This window comes from Bidens hawaiensis, unplaced genomic scaffold (genome assembly GCF_021521415.1).
Source record: "Bidens hawaiensis isolate Kalapana, Puna unplaced genomic scaffold, B.hawaiensis_p1.1 tig00012189_1, whole genome shotgun sequence".
NCBI classification, from domain to species: domain Eukaryota; kingdom Viridiplantae; phylum Streptophyta; class Magnoliopsida; order Asterales; family Asteraceae; genus Bidens; species Bidens hawaiensis.
In genome coordinates this window covers 25,687-50,056 of record NW_027491984.1, presented here as the reverse complement: position 1 = coordinate 50,056, position 24,370 = coordinate 25,687, and the positions used below count along the sequence as shown (strand labels likewise).

At 35.5% G+C, this 24,370-nt stretch overlaps 2 protein-coding genes and 1 pseudogene across 2 annotated transcripts; 2 read left to right on the top strand and 1 right to left on the bottom strand.

Annotated features, from left to right (window-relative positions):
• The first annotated feature begins 11,668 nt into the window (after window positions 1-11,668).
• LOC143540317 (G-box-binding factor 1-like) lies at window positions 11,669-15,177 on the top strand. The gene is made up of 10 exons (XM_077033414.1): window positions 11,669-11,700; window positions 13,144-13,289; window positions 13,370-13,417; window positions 13,503-13,589; window positions 13,695-13,951; window positions 14,035-14,138; window positions 14,223-14,404; window positions 14,479-14,556; window positions 14,691-14,816; window positions 14,903-15,177. Exons 2-10 carry the CDS (start codon window positions 13,233-13,235, stop codon window positions 14,987-14,989), a joined length of 1,026 nt encoding a protein of 341 aa, XP_076889529.1. The 5' UTR covers window positions 11,669-11,700; window positions 13,144-13,232; the 3' UTR covers window positions 14,990-15,177.
• A 585-nt stretch (window positions 15,178-15,762) lies between these two features.
• LOC143540314 (uncharacterized) lies at window positions 15,763-16,437 on the top strand. The gene has a single exon (XM_077033413.1). The coding sequence runs from the start codon at window positions 15,763-15,765 to the stop codon at window positions 16,435-16,437; it is 675 nt and encodes a 224-aa protein (XP_076889528.1).
• A 1,742-nt stretch (window positions 16,438-18,179) lies between these two features.
• Window positions 18,180-19,640, bottom strand: LOC143540316 (scarecrow-like protein 15 pseudogene; annotated as a pseudogene).
• Between the last annotated feature and the right edge of the window lie 4,730 nt (window positions 19,641-24,370).

Here is a 24,370-nt window from a genome sequence, read left to right as displayed (position 1 = left end):
CAGACTCGAGAACTTCATTTCAACCATTTCAACCTCCGCATCTGCACAAAACCTCTTCATCACCAATTCCTTCAGATCATCCCACCTCATAGCTTTGATCTCTTCTTGACTATTCCTCTGCTCAATTGACTCCCACCAGTACATTGCTTCATCCCCGAAAGATTGGGTAGCATAACCCACGGCTTGGTCGGGACGGAACTCACTAATGCGGATAACCTTGTCCATAGTGGTTATCCATTGGAGAGTAGCGATTGCGTCTCCCAAACCGGTTAGCTTCGGCGGGTCACAACCTTTGAAGGACTTATAGTTGCACCCACCTCGGCCTCTTTTCCTATCATCAACCTTCACTGACTTAACCACACTTGATTCCTCATTCTCCCTCTCATCATCCTTCTTACTCTTCTCCCCAGACTTCTCAGCTCTTCCATGGCTTCTAGCGGACCCTTCAGGAGTCAAGTTCTTCACAACAACGACTATAGCTTGAACAATGGCTTCTTGAACTGCAGGGTCAAGCTGATACCCTTCGTTGTTGCTCGGGTTTCGTCTAGCTGCGCTTCCTTCGTCTCCCGTGTTGGAAGTTGTTTCTACCGAAGGTTGTCGGACAAGACGAGGCCTGCCACGACGTCCAGTGCGACCTCCTGCTCTCACAACTTCTCTAGCTCCAGCCGTCGTATTCTAAAAGGGAAAACACAAACGTCATCACTCAAGGAAATATTTAGTACAAGGATAGTAAGTCTAACAGGTAATAACAGTGGCCGGCTGTGATTAGCTGATCACGTTACTTTCCGTGTCCTATACACTTCCTTTATGAGTCTATTTGTGCTAATATCTACTTCTAAACAGTTAATCAATCAAACAATCAATATATCATATCCCTAACATTCATATACCCTTTCTTTAGCAATCAAGCTAACATCAATATATTATATTATTTAACCATACACTTTACCTTTGCTAAGCTTGCTTGAGTGACACATGGCTATCTTGAACTGGCATCTTCTTTCTTTTCTTACTTAAATCCCATTCTCTGTTCGAGTCTAAGCACGTAGGATGCTTAATTCTCTCGAACTTTGCTCTGAAACCAACTTGTAAGGCCCCGTTACCGGCGCCTCACTTTGGAAGTCGGATTTACTCATAAACACAGTTCTAATATCAGAGTTAATTAAAACTTTACGCGGAATATAAAACTTCAATCGTAACATATTACATAACTTTCAAATCTTGTCTTAGCAAACATTCATAGTCATTTAAAAACAAAACATAGTCATTAAAACATCATAACATTTCCTTGAGATGCCGTATATCTTCAATTCCATGCCATGTGTCCTCATCAAGCGAGCTGCCTCATCCTACTCACCCGCGTGCATACTAAAAGTCAGCTACGCTGAGTGAGTTCTAGTTAATCAATTAACTTACTTTTCATACACATATACGTGCCCGAAGGTAAGCATTACATACTTAACATGTTCATCATTCTTCCATATACATTATAAAGAGTTTTACCCCTACATACCTCGGATATTATTAGGGTTCGGTGCCCTACAACCTCGGATATTATTAGGGTCCGGTCTCCCTTCTTCTTCGGATATTATTAGGGTCCAGTAGATCCATCCTTGGATATTATTAGGGTTCGGTCTCCCTTCTTACCTACTATTATGTTGTACCCTCCTATATATATAATTATAGATTTCATACGCACATACACCATTCATTCATCATATACAACAATCATATCATCAACCCATTACCTGGCAGTACATGCAATATCCAAAGATCATTCACGTAACGACAAGCATTCATTCATACATAAATCGTATAAGGCATACGCTTAGAACTTAAGGTAAGTGTATTAACTAACCACATCGAGTATGCACACAACCCCGAAAACATAACAAGGAATGGGGCTAGAAACTCACCTGAACTCGGTTACGTTTACCGTTAATGGTTATTCATTTCATTAGTTATGCGCGACTAACTGTATAACAATTACACGTATCAATCAACTATCACTACCTATATCGTATTTCTAGTTTAATTATAAATCTCAACGAACGTGGGTCCGGGGGCAGCACCCCTGGCAGCGGGGTTCTAGGGGAGGCTGCCCCTAGTAGGGTTCAAGGGGCAGAGCCCCTGGCTGGGGTCGAGCTGCCAAGTTAGTTTGGAAAAATTTTATTTCCATTAACTGTCTTAACACATTTTTCATTAGAAATTCTAATTTATTATTTATTTGCTATCTCAAAAGTTTGAGGGATTCTTTGTAATTAATCCATTTTATTATAAGTTCAGGGACCTTTCTGTCATTCTTTCAAACTCTAATTCGTTATCCAATTTCATAGCGAATTGGGGTTCATTCCTTACTTATGTCTTTCATAACGAATTGACTAATTCGTTACTTCATAACGAATTGACCTTCAGAGCGAATTGGCCTTCAAAACGAATTGGCCTTTAAGACGAACTGACCCTTATAACGAATTGGTCCTTATAATGAATGACCCATTTATTACGAATGGACCTTCTAATGAATGAGAGTTCATTCATCATTCCCCCATAACGAACTGCTTAACGAATAAAGCTAAATTGTTATTCTTCCTTAACGAATTACTTAGTAGTTCGTTATTTCCCCGTTAACGAATTAGGGTTAGGTCAGAATGTAAGAATATTCCCTAACATCCTCGTACACGCTTTTCCGGCACCGCCTTTCCGGCGCCGTCATCGCCGGAAAACCGGGATCTCGCCGGAAAACCGGGATCTCAGTTATTTTCCACTGTTTTACTGTTTTTCGTACCGTTCGATCCAGATCTGAGCTAGGGTGACCCCTAAGCTCATCTTTTGATCGGTTTATACCCGATTCAACCTGGATCTCGTGACTTTAACGGTTTAAGAGTGTCAGCTCGTTGTTTTGCGACTAAATCTAGCGGGTTTGGGTCCATACAATATCATATTATCATTACCTCGGGTCGAGATCGATTCTTCTTCTTGGTTTCGGTCTAGAGAAATAGAGGAATAGAGAAAGAGCTTAAGTGTGTGTTTTGGATGGTGTATGGTATGGATGAGAATGAATTAATTAATGGTAATTATGGTATTTATATCATGGGTTATGGGCTTAAGCCCATGGTCTTTTCCTTCTTTCCTTATTAACCCAAGTCCATTACTCATATTACTTAACCCAACACAAGCCCGACTCATACTAACTCATCTTTTATTTTATTAACCGAAATAAGAAAACCAGATGTTACAGCTTAGGGGTCACCCTAGCTCAGATTTGGATCGAACGGGATGAAAAACGGGGAAAACGGTGGAAAAACAAGTGAGATATCGCTTTTCCGGTGAGATCCCAGCTTTCCGGTGATGACAGTCCGGACGATATGGAATGTTTAGGGAATGTCAGGGAATGTTTTGACATTCTCTGACCTAACCCTAGGCGCGTGTAACGAATGAACTACCATTCGCTATGCCCATTCGTTAAGGAAGAATAACGAACGAGTTACATTCGTTAAACCATTCGCTATGCCCATTCGTCAAGGAAAGAACAACGAATGATTGTCATTCGTTATGTCATTCGTTGTGGAGAACTAACGAATGAACCCTCATTCGTTGGAAGGTCCATTCGTTAGTCAGGTGACTGAGTTCATTCAGGTCCATTCGCTATGAAAGTTTATTAGTTGTAAAGGTCCATTCGTCATAAGTGGTCATTCGTTAAGAAGTAACGAATGAGTCCATTCGTTATGAAAGAACACACTCGTTAAGAAGCAACGAATGAGCCGCATTCGTTAAGGAACTGGATAACGAATGAAGTTTGAACAAATGTCAGAAACTTCCCTAGACTTAGAAGAAAATGGATTGATTACAATGTAGCCCTCTAACTTTATTAATTAATGAAAGATACCTTAAAGGGGTCAATGAATAACAATTAACTAACCGGTTAAAGATCAATGAATTAAAACCGACTTAGACGCTTAAGACTAATTAAGAAGACAGTTAAGAATGGCTAGAGAGCTATTTGATATCATGTTTATTAAACAGTTAGTCGTGCACAGCAAAATAAAGGAATAAATATTAACGGTGAACGTAACAGGACTCAGGTGAGTTTCTAGCCCCTTTTCTCTGTTATGTTTTTTGGGGCTATGTTCATACTCCTATGTGTTAGTTAATACACTTACCTTAAGTGGTAAGTTTATGCTATATGAATGTCTTATGAAAGATATATGAATGATATTAAACGAATGTATAATTAAAGGTTAGGAGTATATATGTAGATGTTTATGAATATATATATATATATATAATGCATGTATAGTAAAGAATGTATGGTTGTATGGCAAGATGTGTATGGTTGTATGGTTTGTATGGTTGTATGCTTAAAGGGTTGTAGACTCTTCTAAATTCTGCGAAGGTTAAAGGGTTGCAGACTCTTCTAAATTCTGCAAAGGTTAAGGGGTTGCAGACTCTTCTAAATTCTGCAAAGGTTAAAGAGTTGCAGACTCTTCTAAATTATGCGAAGGACAAAGGGTTGCAGACCCTAATAATATCTGCGAATGTTATATGTAAGCTAAAACAAGAAGGTATGAAAGAATGAAAGTAAGAAAGAGTGCAAGTATGAAAGTATAGAATTATATATGTGTGTATGTATGTATGTATGAATCGAAGAAGCAAGTTAAGTATATAATATGTATCTACGGACACATATACATATATACAATATTAAAATACATATAGGAAGGACGATATGGTAATTTTACCAAAAACTCTTAATTTTAAGAGTTGTGCAACTCTTCATGCATATTGTACAATCCGTCAAAGCATAAAGACTAGATTGGTATAAAGGAGTGGACATGAATGGGGGAATTTAAAGAGAATCAAATTTCAAAACATCATAACCAAAACCAAGGTATTGTCTGTCTCCTTCTTCACAATTCCCAAACCCTAATCGTCTCACTTCTCCATCAAATGACTACAGCCACCCTAGAGCTTTGAATCCTCTCTCTCTTCATTTGCGTTTATCACCGTAGGGGTTCGCATTCTCGGATGACCCAAAACCATGGGTGCGCCACCATCTAATATGTTGACTTGACTGTCGTCATCGACCGCCACATATGCCGGGCTGTTCAGTGGCTCTGTTGTTCGATTGTTTTGTTCTTTAGTGCTGCCGGCGAAGTGAGCAACCAACCACGGTGGTGGAACCTTTGAAAATCGACGGTGACAGCAGCGGTAGGGTTCCAGCTGTGAAATCGACGACAATCGTTCTGGTTTGACGAATAAGGTAAAACATATACCTGGAGTAGGGTTTCTGAGTCAATCAATACCTATTAAGACCCGATCTTTGTGTTATTTTTCTGACCAAGCTAGGTTTAGGTCACGCTCCGGTATGCGGTCTGTTTTGATGGTGCATCTCAGGCACTGGGAGACCATTAGGATACACATTGATTTCTTGAGGTAATATACGTTTGGATGCTTTGATATTGTTTTGGTTTGCTCAATTTAAGGGTCTATGTATAGTTAATCTTTGATTTTTGAACGCAATTCTCATGTTGCAGGACTGCTGTATATGTTCTTCAGGTAATTTAGTAATTTTAGGTTTATTATCATTAGTGCACTACGCCAATCTTGAAACGATTTATTAATTGATGTTGTCAATGATTTTCACATGTATGTGGTTCAATTAGAGTGCATCTCACAAATTACCCGATCATCCGGTCTCAAGTTTCTACTCAACTCGAACATTAAATTATTAATTGAAAATTAAATTCACCCTTTTTGTAAATCATATAAATATTATATTCATTTCCTGATTATAGATTTGTAACATCAGAAGTCATAAAATGAAAAATAAATGACCATCAATCTGCTCAAAGTTTAGCCATATATGGATTATCAATACATACTTGAGTAGATTTAGTGGTGTTTTGTCATTTCACAAATTCATGCCAAAGAAACTCGGTGGTTTGTATATCATCATTTCGTTCTTTTTTCTTTATGTGCAATTTTATTTGATACCCATACATTTTAAAATGAATGTTTTCACTTATCTATAAGACTGATATTCAATTTTAAATTAAATTAAACAAACACAGATAATCGAATTTTCAATCAAGAAACACAATATTTGATTGATCATTAATGGTTAGTTGTGGTTGTAATGAGTGGAATTTAGGTTTGCTGAAACAAAAATGAAAAAAAAAAGTTTTTAATATAGTTTCAAATTAAATAGTTTATCTAAAGAGGATGGCGTGTTTATTACAAATTCAGCAGTTGAACTCATGGGCCAGCCCGGTAGGCTATTATCGGATTCATTCGATTCTCATCATTGATTCATTGTAATTCTTTTTCAAACAGGTAAATAAACTAACTCATGTTTCTCAATTGTGTTTAGTTATCATTTGTTCTTCATGTTGATTTAATTTATATGATCACAGGTTTTGATCGTGATTACTCGAGAAGCAAGGGACATGTTCAGATTTTAATTTACACTCATGGGTAGCTTATGTTTTTGTTTTGTTTAATTTTGTGTTATTGATGTTTGATGAAAACATTAAAACAAACGAGCTCGAGCCAAAAAATAAATTTGTTTAATAAACGAGTCTGAGCCTGAATTTACTTATGGAGTTCGAGTTGGCTCATGAATCTAAATGAGCCTTATTAAATATATGTTTCATAGTAATTAATATTGTATATAAAAGACAAAATTACAAATTTTGTTTTTTATGTTTGTATCAAATTCCAATGTATTAAATCTTAAACAAGCGGTGATGCAAAACTTGCAATCACTTTAATTACTTTTTGAAAAACAAAACAAAACTTGCAGTCCTAAATTGACTGGTCTTATCTATAAAAACGATGGCAGGTCGGGTTCTATTTATGACAGGGCCTATGCATTGGGTTTAAATAATGGGCAACATAGCTCTTTTGGTCACAGATGGTGGTACTTTGATTCAGAAAAGGGGTGACCATAATTCGTGTTCTGGGTCATCAGTTGTTGCGCTTTAATCGGGGAAGCATGGTATTATCTATAAGCTGGATTTTGCAAAAAAGCACTAAGAATTTGTCTTTTAGTTCATGGTACGATATGGAGAAGAAAAGGATATGATTCCTCTTTAATCAGAAGATGTGGAAATGTCTTGCATGTTGCAGACCTGCCAAATTTATAATGAGACAGTAATATAGAGGTATGTACTTTGTGTGGAATTTGTTTTAGCATCATTTGTATTGGATTGTTAAGCCACTGCACATTTTATTAAACTTATCATTTGTATTGGATTGCTTTAGCATCCTTACAATCCATACACTGCGCTGAGTATTGAAGTATTCGGGTACAATTTCATAATTTTAATTAACTGTAATATATATACAGTAAATGTAACATGTTTATCTAATGCGTTGGGGGCATGTTTAGACCTGAATTGTTAATTAGCTGCACTGCGAGGAGAACAAGTGATGCATCCTTTTCAAGTGTCACTTTTAGCTGCACGGCGATGCGGTTCTAAAAGGATGACTTCTACCACCATGGTATGAACATTACAAAATCTTATATGGCACTTGTAAATCTTCAAAGAAAGTAGTGATGTAGATTAGTTTAGTTGGTAAAAATTTGAATTAATGTTTAATTTGATTGAATTTTCATGTTTGATGTGGTTGAAACTTCATTTTTGAATTGATGTTTGATGTGATAATGATTGTTTATGCAGGCTGAAGATGTTTTTGAATGATGTTTATTAGGCTTGAATTAGAAAATCATTTGGATTTTGCAGAGTTTGTTGATAGTACTGAAGTATTAACTAAATGATTTTTTTTTAATATTATGTGGGCTAATAAGGATTAATTGATTGCACTTTGATTTATCTGTTTTAACAGGAGGACCAAAATACAACCACCAATTTGACTATATCAGTTGTTAACTTACTGAAGAGGAGACATGTTTAGTTTAGGTACCATACCACAAGTAATATTTTGTCCTAAACATATTAAGGGAAATTGTTGAAAGAATAATATTAAACCGTAGGATAAAAATTATAAAACCCATTCTCATGCATGATTTTTATCGGGTTGAAACTGTTTCAGTGATGATTTAACTATTTATAGCCATAATTTGAATTGCGAGACTGATTATAGCAATTACAAATGGCTTATGAAGGTTTTTTACACAAAGGGTAAATGATCATTCTCATGCGAGACTGATCATATACTGCCTGTGATTGTTTCGTTAGTTTACGTGCAGTTTTGCATTCCATTTTTAGAAACTAAAGGAGGACGAACTCTCGAGATATTTAAATGAACAGACGAGGCTAACTATATTGAAGCAAAAGTCAATCTTGAAGCATTAGAGCTGCAACAAAGGGACTGGTAAGAACTCTAACCCTTTGTTTTACAAAAACTGAAACCGAACTGAAGCAAATATAAAAAAGCAAAACTGAAATGAAACAAAACCAAATTTTAAAAAACGAAAAATAATGAAACCGAAAAGAAACTAAAGTCTGAATCCGAATTCCAAGAACTACATTGCCCATTCATCATTCCGTAACAATTAAAGACTGGTAAGAACTCTAACCCTTTGTTTTACAAAACCGAAACCGAACTGAAGCAAATATAAAAAAGCGAAACTGAAATGAAACAAAACCAAAGTTAAAAAACACGAAAAAAATGAAACCGAAAAGAAACTAAAATCTGAATCTGAATTCCAAAAAATCTGAAACCAAACTGCTACTAAACCAGCTACCAAAAGAATTGAACCGAATCAAAACCAAATAAACCGAAATAAAAATCTAGAAAAAAGGGAAACCGAAACGTAACAAAAAATTAAAACCGAACCAAAACCATATATTGAATAAACTGAAAGCGAACTAAAATGAAGCTTAAAAGATGAAACTGAAAACCGAATAAACGGAAACTGAAGTACTGAAATTAAAAAATCTAACCCAAACAAAAAGAAAAAAAAACAATATCAAAAACTAAAAAGACTAAAACCGTAGCGAGTCAATAACTAGAAAAAAATAATAGAATCGAATCCAAAATCTGAAACTGAACCAAAAAACCGAATAAACTGAAACCAAATCGGAACTAAAAATCCAAATTTAAAAACCAAAAAATTTAAACATAATAAACAACCAAAAATTTGAACTGAAACAATACCAAATGAGAACTTGATAAATAATAAACGTTTTTTTAAACTGTTCAAAAACTTTTTTTTTATTAACGATATATTTTATAATGTTGTTTTCTAAATTTTTGATAGGGTGTTGAGAATGTTGATGTTTCTAGATCTCCATCACGTGAGTGCTTTTTTTTAATTTTTATTTGTTATATATCAATGTCTCCATCATGTCTTGCACATCCTATAAATTTTTAATAGGGCGTTGTAATATGTAAATATTATGCAGCTTGGAATGAATTTCGATGTCGTGAGGTCGGAGTCAACAATAGTTCATGCATTCCCATTCAATTCAGAGAAAAGAAATGAGGCGGTGTTACTGTGAAATTGGTAAATTTATTTGTTTTTTATTATAATTTTTGAAATATGTGTTTTTGGGTTATTGTTAAATGTTTACCTTTTTTGCAATCAGATCATGAAGTTCATATACACGAGAAAGGAAGTGCTGAAATTGTGTCAGCTGCATGCGTAGTTGAGACTTTTTTTAAACCGGTTTGATTGTAAAATACCCAAACCGCTATACGAACCCATGGTTTGGTTCGGTTTCTGGTTAATCGGTTCTGAACTGTTTTCTTTGTACACCTCTACTTCAGTCCATGTAAGTTTTAGAAATTAATTATTTAGGCCCGTTAACGTGTTGCTTTTACAATATGCTGGTGAATGGTCAATTTTAGATGTATCGTTCTAAAAGTTTTAAGTCTAACACACTAGGGCTCATTTTGACTTATGAGGGCTTGAGCTTGGCTCGTTAGTTTTTCAAACTCGAGCTCAGCTTAGGCTTGGGTGTGCTGAGTTTAATTTTTGTGTTGAAAAACAGATTTACTATGCTCCATCACACCATTTCTTATGTATTTGTTTGTATGCAGTCAACTGATCCTACGGATAAAGACGAATGGAAGGATAACACATGAACACCATTTCTTATGTATTTGTTTGCATGCAGTCAACTGATCTTACGGATAAAGACGAATGAAAGGATAACACATGAACACGATCTATCAAATATAGCCTAAATAACCCGGTTAACTGTATGTATACATAATGTGTGTAAAGTAGTATAGATAATATGATGTATGTATATATATTTTGAATCCATGAATTTTCTTTTTTGCTGCATAATAATTGGTTTATATGTGTGTATGTTTAATGTATAGTTTTCATTACATTACACAAGTCGGATGTGGTCAATGAATTATATAGAGTTGCATAAACTGGGTATTTTTAGGAACCGGGTATGAACCGGTTCTGTGCATAATCGGGTATTTGACCGGTTTCACCGTTTTTTTGGTTTCGGGTAGGGTCGTGTTTGACTGGGTATTTCCGGTTCCATCGGTTCCGGGTACAACTTCGGGGAGAAATACTATTCTTGGTCCTACATGCGGGTCGGGTACAGGTAGGAACCAGTTCCGGTCGGGGCGGAACCAGGTATTTTGTGCACCACTAGAACTATCCAATATATCACGAGAGTACCCGAAAACATATTGTAGTTGTCGCCGCATCGCGCGGGTACCTACTAGTGTGTGTGTGTGTGTGTGTGTGTGTATATATATGAATGTAATATATGTTGCCTGATTAACTAGAACTCATTCAGCGTAGCTGACTTTTAGTATGCACGCAGGCAAATAGGATGAATGAGCTGGCTTGAGGGGGGCACATGGCATGGACTGAGCTGACTGGCATCTAGTGAAGAAAAGTTATGACGTTTTATGTTAAGATAATTTGAAAGTTTAAAGTTATGATTTTAATATTTTGTACTGAATGTTTGATGTTTTTATATTCCGCGAAAAGTTTAATTCACATTGATATTTAGAACTATTTTTATGAGTAAATCCAACACCACTGTAGGACACCGGGGTCTTACAGGAGATTACAAATTAAAAACAATAAGACTATCAACATTATGGTGCTTAACATCAATAATGGATGGAGGATCTTTCAAAATATTATCTTGAGTATTCCTAAGATGAAAATTTTTGTATTTGTGAAAGAATTGAAAATTTTATAACGGTTATATGATTGTTTCATCAACGGTTATTTATATAAATTATTTGTATAGATATAAAAAAAATTTGTAAGTAATAAAGAATAAATGAGATATAAATGATAATCTATTAAATAAGATGTAAAATTAGTGTGCCCAATAATAATAATAACGAACTTGTTAGCGTAAACGTTAGTACATGAATAAAAGTTAGTGTGCATAATAAATGTTAGTTTACATAAATAAAAGTTAGAGAGTCGGTAAATAAAGGTTAGATGCATAAATAAAAGTTAGAGAGTTAGTAGTCTCATAATTAGTAATCTTTTATATTTGTTTTGTTTATCATTATAATTATATATTTTAATCATTATTAACGATATGCTTATCTTGTTTATGATTGACGTTTTCTTACTTGGTTGATCTTCTTAATTAAGACATAAGTTAGTCATAGCGTGTTACAATATAACTATAATTATAACACCTGACGTGTAACCCTACTCATCCCATCCCCGATCACCTCACCGCCGGATCTCTCTCGTAATTTATTTATTATCCGTTTAAATCGCCGCTACAACAGGTCACACTCTCTCTATCTAATTCTTTCTGTTTTCATCAATTGTTCTTCTAAATCCGATTGCTATCATATATTTTTAAATCAGCTTACTTAGGGAGTTTGAATTATGATTCTTTTCACCAATAAACGTTGATTCTGTATATTACTGGTAGTATAGCTTAGGGTTTTAGCCTTGCAGACCGGCAATTCACGTATTTCAAAGAAACTAGATTTGGTTGATATTGATATGTTTACTGAAAACACAAATAACAGGTAATAGTCATTGTTGACTAAAGCCCAAATGCTCACCAAGTTTAACACACAAGAGCCAAAAAAACCTCTCTTCAGGGGATCTTTTTAATATGAATGTTTATTTATTTAATTAATATATAGGATGCTTCTTGTTGTTGAACATACATCTTTAGTTTAACATATATATATATATATATATATATATAAATGAACATAGAGAGAAGAAGTTAAAGAAAAATTGATGGTTTCATATCTGCAAGTATTGGTAAACTGTGAAATCTAAATAAGTCTGATCTCGATTTAGACAAACTACAGCTTAAACTTTTTTATGTTCTATCCAATGAACTTAATTACCTGAAATATGGACAAAGAAAAAAAGAATGCTAATAGCCTAATATAGCTCTCTAATCTGTACTGTAGTTTTTTTTTCGCTGCTATGTACCATTTAGTGGTGAAAAGCATACATGGATGGTTGGACACTTTTAAATTTTAAACAGTGTCATGCCCGTTTATTATCTTTTCCCCTGGTGCATTTTCAAAATCAGTTTTTGACATCATCTTGGACAAATTTATTTGTTAATAAGTCACTTATTAGAAATCCATTAGTCGGTTCACTCATCCTGGTTTAAAAATAACAAAATTTTCAATTTTAGAGAAACATTGTTTTCCAAACAAGAACATTAAGAACGACTTTTGGAATGCAATTTAATACTGTTAAACATAAATGATTACTAATCAAAGTATTGACAGTTAAAACAGATATTTGAAAAAAGTGTTATCTATAGAGTTGGTTTTTTTAACCAAGATCAACTAACTAAAGAAAATCAAATGGTTGACGTGTCTCTAGATCTGTATCGTGTTTGTACGACAGGTTCTGTGTTTTTGTGGCCCAAAATAAAAACTTGCAGCCACGTGGAAATATAAGTGATTTCTGTGCATTATTGGTGCTCCAGATGCTGTTCAAGTGAATTTATCTCTAATCAAACTGTATTTTATATAGTTTTGATATTGTTATAGCATATTCTTCATTTTATTATTCATACTAAGCTAAGAATCTTAATTTTGGTACATGTAACAGTACTACAAGTTCTCATTACTACACTGGCTAATACTTTACCTTCATTATTTAGCTGTTCGTACTTTATCCACTTTCTTTTACCTATTGCGTCACTTATGTGATGACAATGAAATCTTCATTATACTTGATTTATGCAGGTGCTTCTTGGTTATATTACAAAGACATAAAAAGCCTTTAGATTTTTAATAAATATCGGCTGCATATTAATATCTCATCCTGAAGCTTCATGGGGACTGGAGAAGAAAGCTCACCTGCCAAACATACCAAATCAACTTCAACTCAGGTTTGCTTATTCCTTGCGTAAAATCATAATAACCCTTCTGTGTGTATCATACAAAGTTATCTCACTCTCTTTAACTACAGGATACACCCCCACCACCCGCATATCCAGATTGGTCAGCCGCTATGCAGGTGCATGTTATAAGTTATAACCATGACTTAATAAATTTTTGCTGAAATAGATTATTATAACAATTAGTTACATTTTTTTGTTCAGGCTTATTATGGCTCTGGAGCTGCTCCGCCTTTCTATGCTTCAACCGTTACATCTTCAGCTCCTCATCCGTATATATGGGGAGGCCAGGTTTTTTTTATCGTTAAACATGCAAAATATTAATATGCATCATGCGTATGGTGTGCAACAACTGGCATATTACTAAATAGTTTATTTTATGTAATATTATTTCAGCATCCTATGATGCCACCTTACGGGGCCCACGTTCCGTACCCTTCTGTATACCCACCAGCAGGAGTTTATGGTCATCCTAGTATGCCACCTGGCACTGTGCAGCCAAACACAGAAATGGAAACAAAGGCCTCCAATGGGAAGGACACGGTCAACAAAAAGTCAAAGGGAACTCGAGGGAATGGCAATTCGGTTGGTGCCAGGACTGGAGAGAGTGCGAAGACAGCTTCAAGTTCAGGGAATGACGGCGGCACACAAAGGTTTTAAACCTTAAAATTCATATTCATTTAATTAGTTATCGTAGATTTTATCATGCTGGTTGTTTAACTCATCACATAAACAGTGCTGAAAGTGGAAATAACGGTTCATCTGATGCAAGCGATCAGGATAACCAACAGGATTATTCTGGAGGCAAAAAGGGAAGCTTCCATCAGATGCTTGCAGATGGTAATTCAACAGACTTTTACCTTAGTTTTATTATTTATGTGCATACTTAATAATTTACCGTATTTTAAAATTTCATTTATGCAGCGAATGCGCGAAACAACTCTGGACCCAATGTTCCGACATCAATGCCTGCTACCAATCTTAATATGGGGATGGACCTGTGGAGCCCACCTACCGGATCGGGGTCTATGAAAATGCAGCCAAATCATTCTGGTGTGTCACAACCAGTGGGCCCACCACCAATAATGGCTGATCAGTGGATGCAGGTATACAAAAACTCAATTGTTTGCTGATTTATTACCTATAAACCTCAAAATCAATGGTTACCACTTTATAACAGGACGAACGTGAATTGAAAAGGCAAAAAAGGAAGCAATCCAACCGGGAGTCAGCTAGAAGATCTAGGCTGCGCAAGCAGGTAATGTAAATATATACTTACTGCTACAAAAATAAATGCGTATTCTATAATAACATAGGAAATGATGTAAAGTGAACATATATAAACATATATGATCTGACCGTGTTTTAATAATATGTTTTTTCTTTATTCAGGCTGAGTGTGAAGAGCTACAAGCAAGAGTAGAGACATTGAATAATGAGAATCACTCACTTAGGGATGAGTTGCGGAGGCTTTCTGAGGAATGTGGGAAACTTACAACTGAAAATGATTCAGTAAAGGTTTCTGTCACTTTCGCGAGTTAAATTTATTTAGCATTTCGCATCGTGTCACGTGATTTTTTTCATGGTTTATGTTTGCTGGACAGGATGAGTTAACCAGGTTTATTGGATTTGAAGCTGTGTCAAAACTGGATGCACATCTTGAATCTCAAATTAATGAAGGTGAGAGTTGACGAGAAAGTTAGTTATACAATTAGGTCAACAATGATTTTCAAAGGGATTTTGTTTTTAGGATTGATCGAGGAAGTCGTTTACAAAGTTAACTGTAACAGCTCTAAATCTTTAATATGTAGAATCTCTGGTTCTGATGATGTTATACAAATTAAAGTTATACTAGGAATTAGGTCAGAATTATGTGCTCATATTATTTGTTCAATTAATATTATAGCCATATCATGAGTATTTGTCTAATCATTTCTTGGTAGGCCAGATTTCTTCTCCATGCCATGACTTGCGTTGCCTTGCTTTGCATTGTTTCATATTTTTATTGAAAAATTTGTGCTCTGTTCAGTTTTAGGGGTGTCAATCATGTTTGGTTGGCAGGTTGAATAAGAGAGCATACATACGACCTATATATTTATTTTTGTTAAAAATTCGGGATTGGATTGTTACGAGATATAAACTTGAGCCTCTTTGCTAAATGGTGGAGGAAGTTTAAAACACAACCGGAGAGGTTATGGCGGCGTGTAATAAACGGTATACATTTTAACTCACGTAGTACCAATCCTATTCCGAGCTTGTCCATTTCATCAAGTGTGTGGAGTAATATAGTCAAGATTAATGGAGTGTTCATCAACCGAAATGAATCATTAAATGCAAGTATTAAAGTAAAACCGGGAAATGGAAAGAACACGATTTTTTGGTTGGATAGATGGAATGGAGACATGCCTCTGTGTTTAAAATTCCCAGCTTTATTTAAGTTAGAAAAGTTCAAACGGTGTTCTTTATGGGAAAAAACGCATGGTGGTTCATCCTTAGAAGGTTGGAGATGGATGCTAGAGAACCGTCAACATATGAAGAGGTACAAGAACTTTGGGGCTGCCTAGACATACTTCCGGGTATGGTCCTTGGGCAGGGAGAAGATGAATGGAACTGGTGCCATGATGATGATGGTATTTTTTCTACCGAGTCTTGCAGGTCAATGGTCAAAAATGGCAGCAACATAACCAATGTATTTGTCATGGAATGGAATACATGGGTACCTCTAAAGGTAAATCTTTTTGGGTGGAAAGCAGAAATGGAGAGACTACCTACATCAGACGAGCTACATAAAAGAGCGTTTCTAGAAAGTACAAATATTTGCCCTTTATGCGAGGACGTATTGGAATCGGTGGAACATGTACTCATATCATGCTATGTAGCCTCGGTTGTTTGGCAATTCATAAGTAGTTGGTGTGGGATACCACCAGTTTATGCTTTTTCAGTTAGAGACCTCCTAAAGGAGCACGCAAATGTACGAGCCCGTGATAGAAGGAGGAAAGCAATTCAATCGATCATCTTAACGGCATGTTGGTGCTTGTGGAAGACGAGAAACGAAACATTGTTCAACAAGACGCAAGTATCAATAAGAAGGCTAAAAGAAGACATCAAGCGTAATTCGTTTCTTATGGGTGAAGAATAGGGGGGAAATGGTGGGGCTCGAATGGGAAGATTGGTGTAAGTTTAGTTTTGATTAATGTTGTATCTAGGTCTAAATTTTGTGGTGATGTAATTTTGGTGTTCACTTTTTTGAGGGCTAGCTACTTGTTAGTCCTTGTTATCTAATAAATTGGCCGTTCAAAAAAAAAAGTTGGACACAATTAGAGCATGTTGGGGATTGAGTTTGGAAAATGCTTATTGATTAATTGGTGTTTTCAAACAACCAAAAAATTTAAATGTATTTGGCAATCACAAAAAACTTTCTTATTTTAACTTTTCGAAATGGTTAAAAAGCAATCTTCTAAAAGTCCCAAATCCTGGCTTTTCAAAATGGCTTTTTGATAAAGCACATAAGCCAATAAGCATTTTTCAAACTCAATCCTGTTCCATTTGTGTTAATGTTCATTTGCGGATATGAATACGGGATTTAGTAATAGTTAAAAAATAATTACACTAACCTAGATCTATTTTGTTCTTTTAATTGCATTTTGTAGTCTATAATTCTCAGTTAATAAACTTGGGTTTATATAAACAGAATGTGTTCCCATTTATTAAACGAATCTTGTTTTGGGTTAACCTGTATTAATCGATTCAAAAGCTGATAATTTTTGTGCAAAGACTTGCCGCTTCTGTCCATTCGATATAATTAAAATTTTATGCCATGAGGGAGCTAATGCAATCCTGTGAATCTTTTCATGCTATGCTGGTCTATTGATCTAGCGTAAAGTTCCGTTTTCGATAGAAATACTTTGTGTAACGAAAGAGCATATCTGGCGCAAATGCAACTTGAAATTTGGTTGTCAATTGATTAAATTTTCATTGTATACGTGTTTGAATTTTGCCTTTTGAGATCAAATGAACTTGTTTAAAACATCAAAATGGTGGTAAACTCAGGGCATCATTTTTTGTACGTTACAGGTAATTCAAAGATTCTAACACTCTATTTTCTCTATAGGAACTTACAGTTGATCATACCTCTAAATCAAATACCTTTTTTTCCAAAACTAATCATCTGTATTTTGATTTTCGCTCGTTGGACAATTGAAATCGAAATTCAACAACCCTTTATGTTAATCTTACGATGACGTTTCTTTCTGTTCACTTTTGCCCCACTATGGTGAGGATCTATTGATTTTTACCCAAACTAAACTAGAAGCATCTTCGTAGGTTTGATGATCAGAATCAAAAATAGATTCAACGACTTCCTTAGAGTTATTCATCTACTTCCAAATTTTGCTAAACTGATTCAAACTCTGGAATAAAAAAACAGATAAACCAACTGTAAAATTATAGTCGTTAGAAGAATTAAGGGATGCTTACAAGTGCCATAAGTTAATTGTAAAGGTCCTGAACAAATTCATATCTAGCACAAGACACAAAGGCGCGCATTAGCTGATTTCAAGCTTGACGTATTCATAGGTTTCAAGCTTTCAACTATCTTATGTAGTGTTCCAAAGATTGACATTTATGTTTATTGTTTAGAAATGTTATCTTCAGTGGTAATGACGGTAACACGAGGAAAAAATGTAATCTTGATATATCACTGTCTGTAACAAATTTTATGAATCAAACACGCATAAACGTTTACTTAAACAGGGTTCTAAATCGATAAACATGATCAATTATCCAAAAGTGGCAAGTATTATTCCAACCCCCTCAAACCTCTCTATACCAAAATGACATGAATACCGAATACGTACCAATATTATTACCTACGTCGACATACACCTATACTAAATTACTGATAATTACCAATTAGTTAAAACCTCCACACTGACGTGGCAACAAGTGGCCTATCATGCCAACAAAGCATCATCTCTGCATGTTGCTTCACAACATGAAACCCCCTGACCTGTACTCGCCGGACCAAACACTCCGCCTGGAAGTCAGCAAACTGGCTCATCCCCACCGGCCGCAGCCCCGCCCTACCGAACGCCTCCCGCCACGGACTCACACGCAGCCCGCCGTCCTCCACCATCGCCATTATCTTCGGCAGCAACACGAACATCTCAATACTCCTGATCCAGTCACCTCCACCACCAATGTTCGCCACCTCTAACGATTCCAGTATCGTCGTGTACAATTCCAAACCGTCGATCACCTCTTTACTAAAAAACGAAGCTCCGCATCCGTTCAATTCGCCATCGATATATACTACAATGTTAGGCGACACTCGATAGATATCGTTAACAAAACCTGAACCTATTCGTCTGAAAACCGAAGGCGAAAGAAGTACAGCAGTTTTCTCTCCGCTCATTAACTTGATAGTGTTAAACGAAGCGAATTCGAATTCACGAACTGACACGAACTCGATAGTGAAGCGTAACTTCAATTCGCTAGCGAATTGGTACAGATTGTCTCGGATCAATCTGGATTCCAGCTCATACGCTTCCGGTACCACCGCGGTGATTCTCACCGCGGGCGAGGTAATCTTCTGAGCTTCCGCCTTCTCCGCAACCGCTTTCATGAACGACGCCCATTGACCGCCTAGACCGACGTCGAAATCGATGACGTGGACGATCATCGCACCGTCCACCGCATCAAGGATCGCTTGATTAGCAGTAAAGCTAGAAAACAACGGAATCGGAGAGACGGTGGAGAACGTCCGGTACGCTTTAATCGTCTGTATAATTTCATACGACGTGCAAGTCTTATAGCTTCGAGTCGAGCCGTTGAACCGCTCCTGAAGCGCTTCTTTGAAATAAAACGCGGCTCGCTGGAGCGGTTTTCCGTTGGGTGAACGCAGTCGTTGATTGAGCCGCGCAAGTATTGCTTGCGCGAGCTGAAACGACTGCGTTTCGAAGCACTCGGCTAGGCGAGTCAGGTCGTCCCTAAAATCAAAGTCGTTTGGAGTGTAGTCTTGATTCATGTTGATCAAGTCAAATATATTTTGGTTGGGATTGAAATCGGAATAAAGAAAAGGAAGTTGGGGTAAATCAAGAGAAGATTTGTTGGAATCATCGTAAAGCCCTAATTCTCTCATTAGAGAATCAGAATCCCATTCTTCAACCTGATTCATCATCACTCCATGTTCAAACTTTAAATTCTCCACAGGCAGTTTTGATGATAATAAATTACCAGTACTGTTTACAGGACTGCGGCGAATATCAAGAACTGATTTGGGTTCACCACCGGTTGAAGAGAGGCTGTTTTGGGGCAATTTCATTAGTATTGAAGGTTGATAATAATAATAATATTGTTATGTTATTAGGGTGACTGGGTATGGAGATGAATGCAGAGTTTTGAATGATTTTAAAGTGAAGTTATGTACGTTATGGCTCCAATGGCCATGGATTGAGATATGCATGAAACACATTGAGTGGACAAGACAGCTGATGAAAGGAGTTACACTAGTAATTCATGCAATGACTTGCATGAAGAGCTTCTGCTTGAAGAAATTAATAAAATTCTAAGATTTTTACTTACTATTTTTGACAAAGTATTTTTACTCATGCGTCGTGATGTTGCGGGTTGAATCAAATGCATTACGTGTTTGAAAGCTAGCGTGTGTTGCGACGGGAAAAGTAAGGCATTTGACGTTTACTTTTAGGAAAATCGTACATGAAGGTGGTAAAACTGACTTAATATGTTTAAAACAGTATGCATATGTGTATACGATGTTTACAATTTTATATACTTCAATTTATTTATGTTAATCCCTCTTTGTTTTAATATAAGCTATATTTGGATCTAAGTTTTCTTTGTAGTTATTACTAAGATAGTTAATACAGTGTTAATTATATTAAATTATACTCCGTAATATGTTAAAACAATCTGGATAAAAGTTTTGAAAAAGCAGTGATATGAATAATTTCTAATGTATATTTAAAAGTCTAAACCGTGTGATCAAAATTTACAGAGGGATAAATATTAAGCTATAATAATATATACTTGAGAATTTGTTGATATTGTAAGCTATTGAGTAGAAAAGGCAATAAAGAGACGTATGTTATAACATTTGTAGACGTATGTTAATCTCTAGAAGGTCTGCGCACATTGACGGTATTGATGTAACATGACATAGTAAAGAATTAAACTAAAAAATTTTGTGAATTGTAACACTTATATTAAAAAAATAGTGTGATTGGTTGATTTAGGGTGGACCTCATCCCACTAGTTTCTACTTTCTTACAAGCGTTAATGGGTAGGTGTTACCCATTTTGACGCCTACCTTTAACATGCTTGTTTTGCAGATATGGCGCCTAAGGGTGATGATCTGGCATCGGTGCCGGTTAGTTTAACGCCCGTAACATACGATGTTAGAATATGATGCTTGTTTTTTTACATGTAATTACAATACGACACTAATCATATGACATCGTTTAATCAAGTTTTTTGAATAGTGAAAAAAGATCTTATGTCCATTAATGAAGTAATCGAATTAAATATGTCAATACTCAAATACATATTTTGATTTTAGAACCAAAATAGAATTCGGGTTTTCCAATTTGATATGAAATCAAAATTAATTGGTTATTATTCGATATTAGTGTATGATCAAATTCCTAACATACCAAGACTAACTAATAATCATTGTTAATACCAGCTTTAATTTAGTGTGGCCAACAAAATGAAATATCGACAGTTAACCAACATGGGGACCCATAAGTCGCCTTTGTGTGCCTAAAGAAAAGAAGAAAAAAGAGAAAACAAAAGTAGTCCACAAGTTTATAAAAGTTGGAAGGACGAATATATTCTTCCGTCACCGCCAAGTAAATAAAGTTTATTGTGTTATAATATACAAATCTAAATAAAGAAATGTTTTTTTAACTTTTTTATAAAGCTAACTTTATTTTTTACCAATTAAAATCTAGTAAAACTATTACTATTACAATTTACTAGCGGATTTATAAGATACATAGTCCAAGGATCGAACTCTCGGAATGTTAATAGATTTTCAGACTCAAATTCTATTTCAATTTATTAATAAACTATTTCCAATAGCTCATTCAAGACTCGGCTCATTTACGCTATAGACGTCTCCGCAAATATGTTGTTGATTTGTCCCTTAACAAAAGTTTTAGCCACAAGCTCTATGTAACTTTACTTCTTACAAGATTTAAAAAAAACAACAAAAACATTTCAAATATCTTTTTTACTAGATAATCATTAAAATTACAATAAACTTGAAAGGACCTTTTTTATAAGAAAAATTGGTTTTTATTGGTCTTAACTATTTTATTTTTGCCAGCGCTGGTCTCAACTATCATTTTGGCTGGCAACGGTCTCAACTTTCACATACGTTGATTCCACCAGTCCGCGACTAACAGAGTACTAACTCCATTAGGTAAAAGCTGATGTGTCGTCATAGTTGTCAAAATCAGACGACATGGGCATCCTACGTGGACCGGCTGTGTATTATACATACTCCCCAAATCCCCAACGTTCGAATACATCAAAATCCCCAACGTTCGAATACATCAAAATCCTCAAATTGCTGATAACTTTAGGTTCAAATCTTGAATTTCCATTTTCATTGATGAAATCGTCTGGTTTAAATCATCTGTTACGGCTTTTTGATCATCAAGTTGTTTGATAACTTCATCTTTCTCAACTGCAGCTTGATCAAGTGAACATTTGTAGCTTCCTGATTCGATCTCTAACTCCTTAACTTTCTCAATTTGTTTGGAATTTGACTGTTCCAGTGACAAAATCGTGTCTTTACACGCACTCAATTGTTCGTCTTTCTTGACAATTTCACTATCCGCATGTGTCTTAACATTCTCTAATTCGGTTTTCTGTTCAACAATCTGCTCAAACGCAAGCTTCTGCTGCTGCAACTCGTTCATTGCATCCTGTAAATCTTTCGAAACCAAACTCTTTTCATTAACTAAGCACTCAATTTGCCTCTATGTTTCCTTCTTCTCTTCAACCAAATCATCAATTCTACTCTTCATCTTCGCTTCATTATGCAAACTTGCAGCATACTTCTTCTCCAAATCAGCAATATTCTCGCACAATACTCCCTCTTCGGTTCAGTTAGGGCTTTAGTGATTAAGACTTGAGAGTGAAATTGATTCAATTAGGGCTTTAGTGTAATTTGGGGATTTTGATGTATTCGAACTTTGGGGATTTGGGGAGTATGTATAATACACAGCCGGTCCATGTAGGATGCCCATGTCATCTGATTTTGACAACTATGACGACACGTCAGCTTTTACCTAACGTCGCTGACTGGTGGAATCAACGTATGTGAAAGTTGGGACCGTTGCCAGCCAAAATGATAGCTGGGACTAGCGTCGGCAAAAATAAAATAGATTGGATCAATAAAAATCAATTTTCCTTTTTATAATGATGTCAAATAACTCAAATGTGTGAACCTCGGGTGGGCAAAATTGAAATTGCACTAATTTTAACGTTATTAGACTAATCTCGTGAAAATAACGTTAAAAATGTTGGAAGGTTAATCAGGCATCATGTGGTGGCGTTGATAGCCGAAAGACAAGGGCACATGCACCAATCGACTGGTGTGCCGATGGTTGAGTGTTATGTGCCTTATGTCCACGACTTGATGCAAAACTACTATCAAGCCAGGGTTATCACCGGAAGCAACATCTCTTTTCCTATGGGGTAGAGGTAAGGCTATCTACACTTACCCTTCTCAGACCCTACCATAATTTTACTATTGGTGGGATTTACTGAGTACGTTGATGTTGATGATTATAAAATAACTCAAATATAAGTTAAATCGTTGTATATTCAGAAAAATAATTTAGGATGTGTGTTAGATAATTCTAAAAGTTAAATTTTTTTATATTCAAAATATAATTTGGGATGTGTGTTAGATATTTATTGCAATTAGTAATTAAATTTTGATACCATACTATGTGTAACATTTATTTTAAAGGTTATCTATGATACATTCATTTTAGAGCCTCCAAATCTAAACTTTACCAATACACTTGCGTGTACGATCTCAAATAGTTATTCAAAGGCATGATCACTTACGCACCATGATTGAACATTACAAATATTCTGCATCACACTTTCGAGAAACACAAGTGCTTATATTATATAAATTTATCATTGACAAAAAATTATTATTATATTAATAAACTTTCAAATCATATTTAAGAAATATATAGATCGCCTCAATTTACATATTAAATTAATAAGCTGGAAGCCTAGAACCATATTCATTATTTTAAGAAAATATTGGATCACATAATGTTGTATGTTGTGGTTTAATTAACAAATGCTAGTTAAAGTGTCACGTCACTATTAAATGGGTAGTGGAGTTTTAACTAGCTCATTCTTAACTAGCGCGTTGTGGTTAACTTAGTTTAACTAATATTAAATAAAAAGAAGAAAAATAAAAAATAATTAAGTAAATGTGTGATTAGTGAGTTTGAAGTGGACCCTACCCACCAAAAGCGCTAGAGAAGAAAAGCATGTTTGGCGCCAGAATGATTAGGGGTGTTCACGGTCCGGTTTTTACGGTTTTTAGGTCAAACTATAACCAAACTGTTAGTAACGGTTTTTGGTTATCAAAAACCAAAACCGAACCGTTAAGTTTGGTTTCACGGTTTTTCTAATCTCTCATTTGCTTGTGAATAAGACTTAAAAAGGTTGATGTGTTTCGTCAAAACTAGTAGTAATTATAACCAAAAGACATTATCTGATTTGAATATGTTCTTTCGAAACATGAAAAACATTATAAGTTATAACTAATTATGCTAAAAAGGCTTTTTTGTATCAAAAAATATTTAACAGGGACTTCGAATGACTCATAGGCACGTAATATTTACTCATCGGTTTAAATGAGCAGCCTCCTTAGCACTTCAATTAAACCCATTTGCATTTAGTTAATCAAATATGAATATATGATCATCCTAGTTCACTGTATGAACATAAACATAGATAGTTATCTATTACGATCCGGTCCGGTTTTTTTTGCCGGTTTGCGATATAAACCA

Bases quoted from the DNA above. Each gene is read 5' to 3' on its own strand.
- LOC143540317 (XM_077033414.1), top strand. From the start codon at position 13,233: ATGGGGACTGGAGAAGAAAGCTCACCTGCCAAACATACCAAATCAACT. The intron at 13,952-14,034 runs GTTTTAAACCTT...TCACATAAACAG, and splicing joins AATGACGGCGGCACACAAAG to TGCTGAAAGTGGAAATAACG. The intron at 14,405-14,478 runs GTATACAAAAAC...ACTTTATAACAG, and splicing joins TGGCTGATCAGTGGATGCAG to GACGAACGTGAATTGAAAAG.
- LOC143540314 (XM_077033413.1), top strand. From the start codon at position 15,763: ATGGGAAAAAACGCATGGTGGTTCATCCTTAGAAGGTTGGAGATGGAT.